Below are 9,372 nucleotides of genomic sequence, written 5' to 3' on the forward strand. Positions count from 1 at the left end.
AGGTTTTATTGGAAAAATACAGCAAGTAAGTACAAGAGGTATTATTCTATTGATGTTTAAAGTTCAGATACAGGCAAAATGAATCAGTGATGCCAGAAATCAGAACACGGGTTTCCTCTGAGGACACATGAGAGAGAAGGGAATGGGAGCGAGTGTCCTGGGACTTCTGAGATGTTAGTCATGATCTATTTCTTGACAGGCATCATAATCAGATGGTATGCTACATTTGCCATAACTTATCAAGCTCTTGATACATGATTTGTGCACTATACGTATACCCTAATACTAAAGTAAAAATATTAAAATGCTGAAGATAAACAACTGTATAGAAAAATATTCACATACATTGAAGTGTAAAAAGCAGGTCAGAAAGTATCAAAAGGAGTTCAGAATGGAGAGTATGATCTCATTTTTTTACATTTGCATTTAAACAGAGTGGAAAACATGCCATATGTCAGAGTCACAGGTGCAATAACTAGAACTGCTTGGATTCCTGTAGGACAAAAGTGGCTGAGACAAGAGTATTGCTCAATGTGACTAGGGAGCAGATGGCATGGAAGGGTGTACTAAGGGTTAAAAATGAAAACAGAGTGCCAGGTAGGGATCAATTTGTTAAGGGTTTGAACGCTATGGAATGGAATCAGGAAGTCATTTTAGAGGTAAGATGCTGCCATTTGATAATTATGTTTCTTTATTAGATGGGAGGGTGGTAAGAGGTTCAAATTAACAAACTGTGAATTGAGTTTTAGGGGGAGATTATCTGTTTTTGTTTATTACTGGAGAGATTAAAAATCCTCTCTGAATTTGCCATGGGAAGTACCCATCTAAGTAACATGAAACTTTTCTGGGAAATAGGCTTTACAAGGGCAAGGAACTCCATCAGATCTGACCTCAGTCACATCTTTGTGGTAGCTCGAAACATGGTGCTGATTTCCACAAGATTCTCCCAAGGAATGAATAGCACACACACCACCCACTTCTACCTTGTAGAATGTGCATGTTCATTTGTGTTAGCATTAATCTCTTTGGCCCAGTTTGGCCTTATCCATAGTCCTAAACTACTCTGCTAATATAGAAAGCACTTACGATGTAGAAAATGAGAGCGGTGAGTGAAAGCAGTGGCCTCTGAACAAATTCCATGGCACAGGATTACTGAACAATATTCATTACCCCTAAGAATTAAAGGAAGGATTTCAATTGTAGCTGAAGATGGCAAACCCTATATAATTCTTTTTCCTCTTTCTAATGCCCTACTGAGTTCCTTGACGGTTGAGGGCTATGATACAGCTATCTATGCTTTAGCCCAACTATTTTGGTAGCAAAAAATAAACCAGCTGACTCCTCTTCCTGGCCAAAATGTTGGCATCATGCATCCCCAAACACACATGTGCACTTGCACACAGACACGAACAAACCCCTGAATGAACAGTCCCTATTCTAATGTTGCCATCTCTTCCCTTAGAGGCTCCAAACAGTTCTGACATCCTTCTGAAACAGAAAACCCAATTCTTCCTATCTAGTCACCTTCATTCTCATTTCCCACGCATCCTAGCATATTCTGGCTCTAGCTATCCTGGGTGACTGGATGTTTTACAAACTTATTTTGTGCTTGACACCTCTGGGCCATTCCTGTTGCTGTTCCCTTAGGCTAGAATCCTCTTATAAACCACAAAGCCTTCCAATTCGTTTCATCACTTAGAGATCAACTCCTCTTTGAGCCTTTATGGGTAATTGCCCCTGCATCAAGACACCCAGATTAAGCTATAGTTCCTTGCTTGCTCCTTCTTCAATGTTTGTACCATATGTTGATTGGCCCTCTATCAGAGCACTCATTCCTGTGTATTTTGTATGATCCATTTTAAATAAATAAGGCTATAAATTGAAGGTCAGATGGTGCAACAGAGAGTAGTTATGCTTGAGATTCTGACACCACAGTTCAAACTCTGGTCTTTCTCAATTGTTTCTGGCCAATTTTAGACAAGTAAATTCACCTTCTTCACAGTTTGCTCATCTGTAAAATAAGGACCATAAAGAGTAGCTACAGGGGGTGGGTGCTGTGGCTCATTGGGTTAAGCCGCTTCTTGGGATAACTGCATCCCATACTGGACAATGTGCCAGTTCAAGTCCTGTCTATCCCACTTTCAATCCAGCTTCCTGCTGATGCATCCTAGGAAACAGTAGGTGATGGCTCAAGTGCTTGGGCTCCAAACATCAATGTAGGAGACCCTAATGGAGTTCTGGGCTCCTGGCTTCAGCTTGGGCCAGCCCTGGCTGTTGTAGGCATTTGGGAAGTAAATCGCTCTTGCTCTCTCTCACTGTGCCTTTCAAGTAGATGATAATAAATGTGACTAATATATAAAGCTACCAGGGCAGATTTGTGGCATGCAGTTAAGTTGCTGATTGAGACACCAGTATCCTGTATCAGAGAATCTGGTTTGAGTCCCAGCTACTCTATTTCCAATCCAGCTTCCTCCTGATGTGCACTCTGGGAGGCAGCAGTGATGGGTCAAGTACCTGGCTCCCTGCCACCCATGTAGGAGAACCTGATTGAGCTCTGTGCTCCTGGCTTCAGCCTGGCCCAGCTGGGGCTGCTGTTGGCATTTGAGGAGTGACACAGCAGATGGAAGATCTCTCTCCATCTGTCTCTCTTTTCTCTGTCTACTTTCTAAATAAGATGCAAATAAACAAATAAAATTTAAAAGAGTAGCTGTCTTACAGAAAGGATTAAATGGTTTAGTATGAGGAACATGAAAGTACCAGAAACAATGCTTGAAAAGAACTCCATAAGGGTTAGCTCTCATCATTTTTCGCCATTTTTTAGACCTACCCAAGAATGTGTCACGTGCAAAGAGCTCATCATTACGTTCATCCTGTGATATGCCCCTAAAATCCAGCACTGTGTCAGGCATATGGCACATGCTCAAGAAACATCTGTGGAGTGGGTGGATGCATTAATGAATCTACAAAATAATTCCCAGCAGCATCCTCCTTCCAATTCTCTGAATCCTCTGCTGCCTATTAGCACAGTGCTGTATACCCCACAGAAAAACTTTAACTGGAGTGTCACTGAAAACATCCACATCCCTTGATCCCTTGGCTTTATCCCTGTCACCCCCTTTCTTGAAGCTTCCTGTCTAACGAATTCAAGTCCAGTAACAAGCGCTTGCTTTATCTCTGTTTCTCCCTTTCTTGACTTCTCTGTTCTAACAAGTTCGAGTCCAGCAGCAACCACTTTTACTAGCCTCTCCGGCGCGGCAGAGGTGGGAGACGCGAATGGAAGACTGGGAGTGGGGCGTGGCCACCACGTCGCAGAGCCCGATTGCGCCTGCGTAGGCTGCGGCAGAGCCAAAAAACGCTCAGGCTTGCGGTCATTGCCATCTAGTGCTTGTGCAGAAAGATCGCTCTTCTCACCAGCTCTCATTGCTGATCCGCCCCGCTCCCGAGTCTCGCGCTTCGGCTTCGCGCCGAGGCGCCAACACACCTACCATCCTCTCTCCGACGGATCGCAGACCTCCCAGTTTCCGCTCCTGTCTCCTGGAACCATGTCTCTGGTAAGCCAGAATGCGCGCCACGGCAGCGCAGAGACCACCGCAGATTGCAGCGACGGCCGGGGTGAAATGCAGGTTACTAACATCTCCGGGCCCCCCACCTCCATGCTAGTCTCCGATGCCCCCCAGGGCCCTCAGGGTGCCAGCGCTTCCCAGGCTGCACAGGACCCAAATGACCTCGAGGTCTTAATTGATGAGCAATCCCGACGTTTGGGGGCGCTCAGGGTCCACGACCCTCTAGAAGACAGATCGATTGCTTTGGTGAATTTCATGCGAATGAAAAGCCAAACCGAAGGGTCTATCCAGCAATCAGAGATGCTGGAGTTTCTCAGAGAATACTCAGATCAGTTCCCTGAAATCCTCAGACGAGCTTCAGCTCACTTGGATCGGGTCTTTGGGTTGAACCTGAGGGTTCTTGATCCTCAGGCTGACACCTACAACCTAATCAGCAAACGAGGTCCCCAGACCTCTGAGAGGCTAGTAGAGTCCCTGGACATGCCAAAGGCAGGTCTCCTTGCCCTGGTCCTAGGCCACATACTCCTGAATGGCAACCGGGCAAGGGAGGCCTCCATTTGGGATCTGCTGCTAAAAGTTGATGTGTTGGATGAGCCTCAGAGGGTTAACAACCTCTTTGGAAACACAAGGAACCTCCTCACTACTGACTTTGTGCACATGCGATTCTTGGAGTACTGGCCTGTCTATGGCACTAATCCCCTCGAATTTGAGTTCTTGTGGGGCTCTAGAGCCCACAGGGAAATCACAAAGATGGAAGCCTTGAAGTTTGTGGCACAGGCCCATGATGAAGAACCCTGGAACTGGCCAGAAGAATATAACAAGGCCCTGGAAGCCGACAAAGCCAAAGAAAGAAGCCAGGCTGCTGGCTTAGAGTTCTGGTCAGAGGACACTATGAATGATAAGGCAAATGATTTGGTTCAGTTGGCCATTAATGTCACTGAAGAGCTGCTTCCTATACATCAGGATGAGCTATTGGCTCACACTGGCAAAGAATTCGAGGATGTGTTCCCAAATATCCTTAGTCGAGCCACCCTAATCCTTGATCTGTTCTATGGGTTCTCTCTGATTGAGGTTGATACCAGTGAGCACATCTATCTCCTTGTCCAGCAGCCAGAATCAGAAGAAGAGCAAGTGATGCTAGAGAGCCTGGGGAGACCCACTCAAGAATATGTGATGCCAATCCTGGGTTTGATCTTCTTGATGGGCAACCGTGTCAAAGAGGCCAATGTGTGGAATTTGCTTCGAAGATTTAGTGTGGATGTAGGGAGAAAGCATGCCATCACCTGTAAGCTTATGAGACAGCGCTACTTGGAATGCAGGCCACTTTCCTACTCTAACCCAGTTGAATATGAGCTTCTCTGGGGTCCTCGAGCTCACCTTGAAACCACCAAAATGAAAGCCTTGGAGTACATGGCCAGGCTCTACAGAAAGCGACCACAGGACTGGCCAGAGCAATATAGAGAAGCTGTAGAAGATGAAGAGGCCAGAGCTAGATCTGAGGCAACTGCCATGTTCTTCTTTGGTGCCATGTGAAGTGCTGGAAAAATGTATCACTTCACCTGAGTGGTAACAGTTAAAGGGGCCTTGGGGAAATGGGTACTGGAGGCCCAAATCAGAAGTTGGGGGATAGTTGGGGTAGGGAATACACTTTGTGCTTGTTATCTGTGTTCCAGTTCTAAAAGTATTTCCTTCCTTTTAATATGCCCTTGAATTAAGTTCGTGACCAGTGTTTATAAATGAAATTTCTCATTTGCCATCCCTGTCTTGTTTAAGTATTGAAGTTCAGATAGTTGTGTAAAATGTATTGGTAATATGTACATTTTTGAAATAAGCAGTAAAATGATCTGGTACAGGAGTTAAACAATAACAGAACACACACAACAAAAACAAATACAAAACACTGCTTTGTGGTTGTCTTCCTTTGTGTGTACTATTGTATAAAAAAAGACTGACATTTACCTGCATTTGTTTTGCTGTTCCAGAGTGTAGTGAAAAATAAAAAGCATAATGAATTAGACACCACGCTTATATTCTCATTTATTCCATAAACCTTTATTAAGCACTTGCCATGCTCTGGAACACAGTGCTATATGCTGGGAATAGATAGGTAAAGAGAGCCCAGCTGGGACTCAGGTTTAAGAGGGAAGTAGGGGGGCAGGGCATGGGAGTAAACCAGCAATTATACTGTGCTATGACAAGTGGTATAATAGAGGTAAGAAATTGGGTTGGGGTGGGGTTGTGCTATGAGAGTCCACAGGAATAACTCTCGACTTTAGGTGCTGAAAAGGAGAGTGGAGAAGGTGATGGGGGCCAAAAAGGGGCTTAGGAGGATGCAAAGATATCAAGCAGGGGACAAATGGTCAGAGGTAGTGGTGGACAGGATGAGGTGGTATAGAGGAATGGGGACAAAATGTGCTTTAGTGACATCTAACGTGGAACCTGAGGTTGGAAGAAGGGAGGGAAGGAGGCAAGGACTTGGTGAAGACAAGGGCAGTGTGTAAAATGCCCTCAGAGTATTTGAAAGTAACTCGGACAATGTTAAGTTCAAGGGGTAGGAGGAGTGGGAGAGATGGGCCTGCAGCAGAGGTAATAAGGGCCCATATCCTCAGAGAATGGCTCTGGGGATTCTGTAACGGCTATCCTGAAGGCAGCTGGTGTTGGATCTTGAGTCGGAACCGAACGATCCACCTGCAGGAGCTGTGCATGGGATCCTCTGCCCGCGCAGTTTATTTCAGCAGCCAGGCTGTTAAGGTGTTAGTATTCTGGCTCTCTTCATCCTGATTCCTCTCAAAGTTTCTAACGGTGCTCCTGGCTCTCCCCAAGTCTTCCATAGAGAGCTGGCAAGCAACAATTTCTAAGAGGCACCCCTGGAGCAAAAGTGGATATCATATTCAAAGTCGCCCCTGCCTACCAGTAGTGTAGGTTGTATGCCCCCTCACCTTCTGGCACCCACAAGCTTTCTGCCCTTTGCATCCATTTAAGCACAAGGGGCATCTCCAACTGCCACTTCTTACCAGATGGGGGAGAGCTGGAAGACATGCGTCAGTCTCAGGAAGAGAACAACACAACCGTCTCGCACTGGAGGACTGCGCGTCAGAAGGGGGTGGGGGAGATCCTCCGTTTTAGCCCCCTGGTCTGGCGGGCGGCAATGCAAAAGCCCAATTAGATCGTTCGGCTTGGTAAAGTCACTGCGCAGGCGCACTCCGCGGTTGCCGGGGCGATCCAGCCTCCGCTAAGTCTCAGTGGTCGCCCCTAGAGTCGCATTCCAAGAAAGGACGCTTAGGGCTGGATTTCCGGTGATGAGAACAGAGTAACTGGAGAGCCTGAGCTCTGAGTTCTGGGAAATGGGGTGGGGGTAGGGTTCTGAGGCGAGACAGAATCTAATTCAAAATCTGGGAACTTGGGGCGGGGTTCTGCCTGCGCGCTAACCCGCTAGCCTCTCATCTTTCAGCCTCCTTAGACCCTTAATCTGTAGACGCCTGTGGGGCAGGGCAGAGATGGGGACAGAAGATTAAGGCTCCAAGTTTTTCTTGCTCTTTTTGGATTGGTGCAATTTCTGGGTCTGCCAACATATCAACTCTTCTGGGGACTCCGTAGAAACTTGCCAAAGGGAGAGAAGATGTAGCACCTGGGTCAACAATCATTAAAGTAAAGCTGCACTTGGTTAAGCGCGAAATATGTGCCAGGCATTCTGCCAAATTCTTCATGTCCTTAGCTCTCACCTTTGCACCAGTTCTTCAAGAGGTATTTTAATAGACCAATTTGGGGGCTGTCACTGTGTCATAGCAGGTTAAGTCACAGCCTGCAGTGCCAGCGCTGGATTCAAGTCCTGGCTGCTCCACTTCCGATCCAGCTCACTGCTAATGTGCCTGGGAAAGCAGCAGAGGATGGCCCAAGTCCTTGGGACCCTGCACCCACATGGGAGACCCAGAAGAAGCTCCTGGCTCCTGGCTTCAGGCGATTTGGAGAGTGAACCAGCCGATGGAAGATATTTTTTTCTCTCTCTCTGCCTTTCAAATAAAAAATTCTTTTTTAAAAATAGACCCATTTGATGCTACAAGAAATTGAGGCTTAACTAATATGCCCAAGATCATACAGCCAGTCAATGAGAGCTGGTCTTGGAGTTCAAGGAGGCTCCTTCCCAACCTGAGCTATGTTCTTACTCCAGTTTCCCAACTCTTGGGAGATACAAGGAAAGGTTGCATGCTATAGTGGAGAGGCAAGACAGTAGCTCTCTGAAGGAGGATGAAAGGGAAGCTGAAATTCCTCTAGGTGCTTCTGAACTACTACTACTACTACCACTACTGAACTCCATGGATGCTGTCTACGTGTAGAATATGCATTTCTGTCCATTCTCCCTACTCGGTCCCATGAGCCTCCCCCAGTCTGCTGCTTTGCAAGCCTCCAGCCCTATCTGCTTGCTTTCATCCTGGGAGAGTCAAACATCATCATTTCTGGATACAGGGGATATTTGGTGTTTGGTGATAGCTTTCACAATCCTGAAAGAACAATGCTCACAGTACTCCTGCCTTGTCCAGAGTTGCTCAGGATGCAAGAACAGAAATGGAGGATAGGGGCCGAAGCTGTAGCACAGCAGGTTAAAGCCCTGGCCTGAAGTGCCAGCATCCCATATGGGCGCTGGTTCTACTCCTGGCTGCTCCTCTTCTGATCCAGCTCTCTGCTGTGGCTTGGGATAGCAGTAGAAGATGGCCTAAGTCCTTGGGCCCCTGCACCCATGTGGGAGACCCAGAAGAAGCTCCTGGATCCTGGTTTTGGATCGGAGCAGCTCTAGCCGTTGCGGCCATCTGGGAAGTGAGCCATCGGATGGAAGACCTCTCTCTCTGTCTCTGCCTCTCTCTGTAACTCTGCCTTTCAAATAAATAAAATAAATCTTTAAAAAAAAAAAGAAATGGAGGATAGTGCTATGTCACAGATACTATATGCCATTTCTTAGAAATGGTAAGAGTAAGACTTGTGGGACGTGCTTATGGTAAGATAGGATGTAGTCTCTCCATAGCCATGGCCATTCCTTCAAAGGCCAAGAGAGACCTGGGAACTCATTATCCTCCAAACACTAATTTAGAATTAATTCCTCCTAGAAGAAGCACTTCAGAGTGGAAGTGAGTGTCTGGTAACCAAGATGTTCAGAGGATGCTGCATGAATTACTCCAATGCACAATCAGAAAAAATGGGTGGTTAGGGAAGCCTTTTCTCATCCTTTCTTTCCATTAGATTCTGTGTACACATGCAAGCCATCCACAAATAAACAGATGTCCAAGGAAAAGCTGAGCTGGAATGGCATATGTGGATTGCAAGGCAATTCCTCCAGTTCCAATGATTGCTGTTGTTAAACCCTCTGATTTTGACAATCTGGACCAGCCCATAAACACCTTAGACAAAGTGCTTGTAGACAAGGAATCTATAGTCTCTTCCCTTCCTAGAGGGGTTCTCTAGACAGGGATATTTCACAGAGAACAGGATTTCTCTTCTCCCACAATGAATACTCAGCAATGTGTAAAAGGATTCTCTGAAGGCAGGGTTTGAAGCTCATTGCAAAGAATGTTGGAAAGAAAAAGTGCACCCTGAAACACTTTTGTTTTAAACCCCATAGGAATAATCCAAATGCTTGATAAGGTGGGGACAGTACATTAGAAAAATAAAGAAATTTGAATTCTGGACAATATGGGCTCTGTCATTAGCTGTGTGACCTTGGAGAAGTTACTCAAGAACTCATTCTAGATCACTTAAAGTTGTTTACAAGAAATTGATCAAAAAGCTCAAGGTCACACATTTACTATTTGAGGATGTC

General features: G+C 46.0%; 1 protein-coding gene across 1 annotated transcript; it reads left to right on the plus strand.

Annotated features, from left to right (window-relative positions):
- Window positions 1-3,361: 3,361 nt before the first annotated feature.
- On the plus strand, window positions 3,362-5,580 carry MAGEE2 (MAGE family member E2). Its single transcript, XM_062183555.1, has one exon. The coding sequence runs from the start codon at window positions 3,543-3,545 to the stop codon at window positions 5,094-5,096; it is 1,554 nt and encodes a 517-aa protein (XP_062039539.1). The 5' UTR covers window positions 3,362-3,542; the 3' UTR covers window positions 5,097-5,580.
- The last annotated feature ends 3,792 nt before the right edge of the window (window positions 5,581-9,372 follow it).

Source organism: Lepus europaeus, chromosome X, assembly GCF_033115175.1.
Source record: "Lepus europaeus isolate LE1 chromosome X, mLepTim1.pri, whole genome shotgun sequence".
NCBI lineage: Eukaryota > Metazoa > Chordata > Mammalia > Lagomorpha > Leporidae > Lepus > Lepus europaeus.

Bases quoted from the DNA above. Each gene is read 5' to 3' on its own strand.
- MAGEE2 (XM_062183555.1), top strand. From the start codon at position 3,543: ATGTCTCTGGTAAGCCAGAATGCGCGCCACGGCAGCGCAGAGACCACC.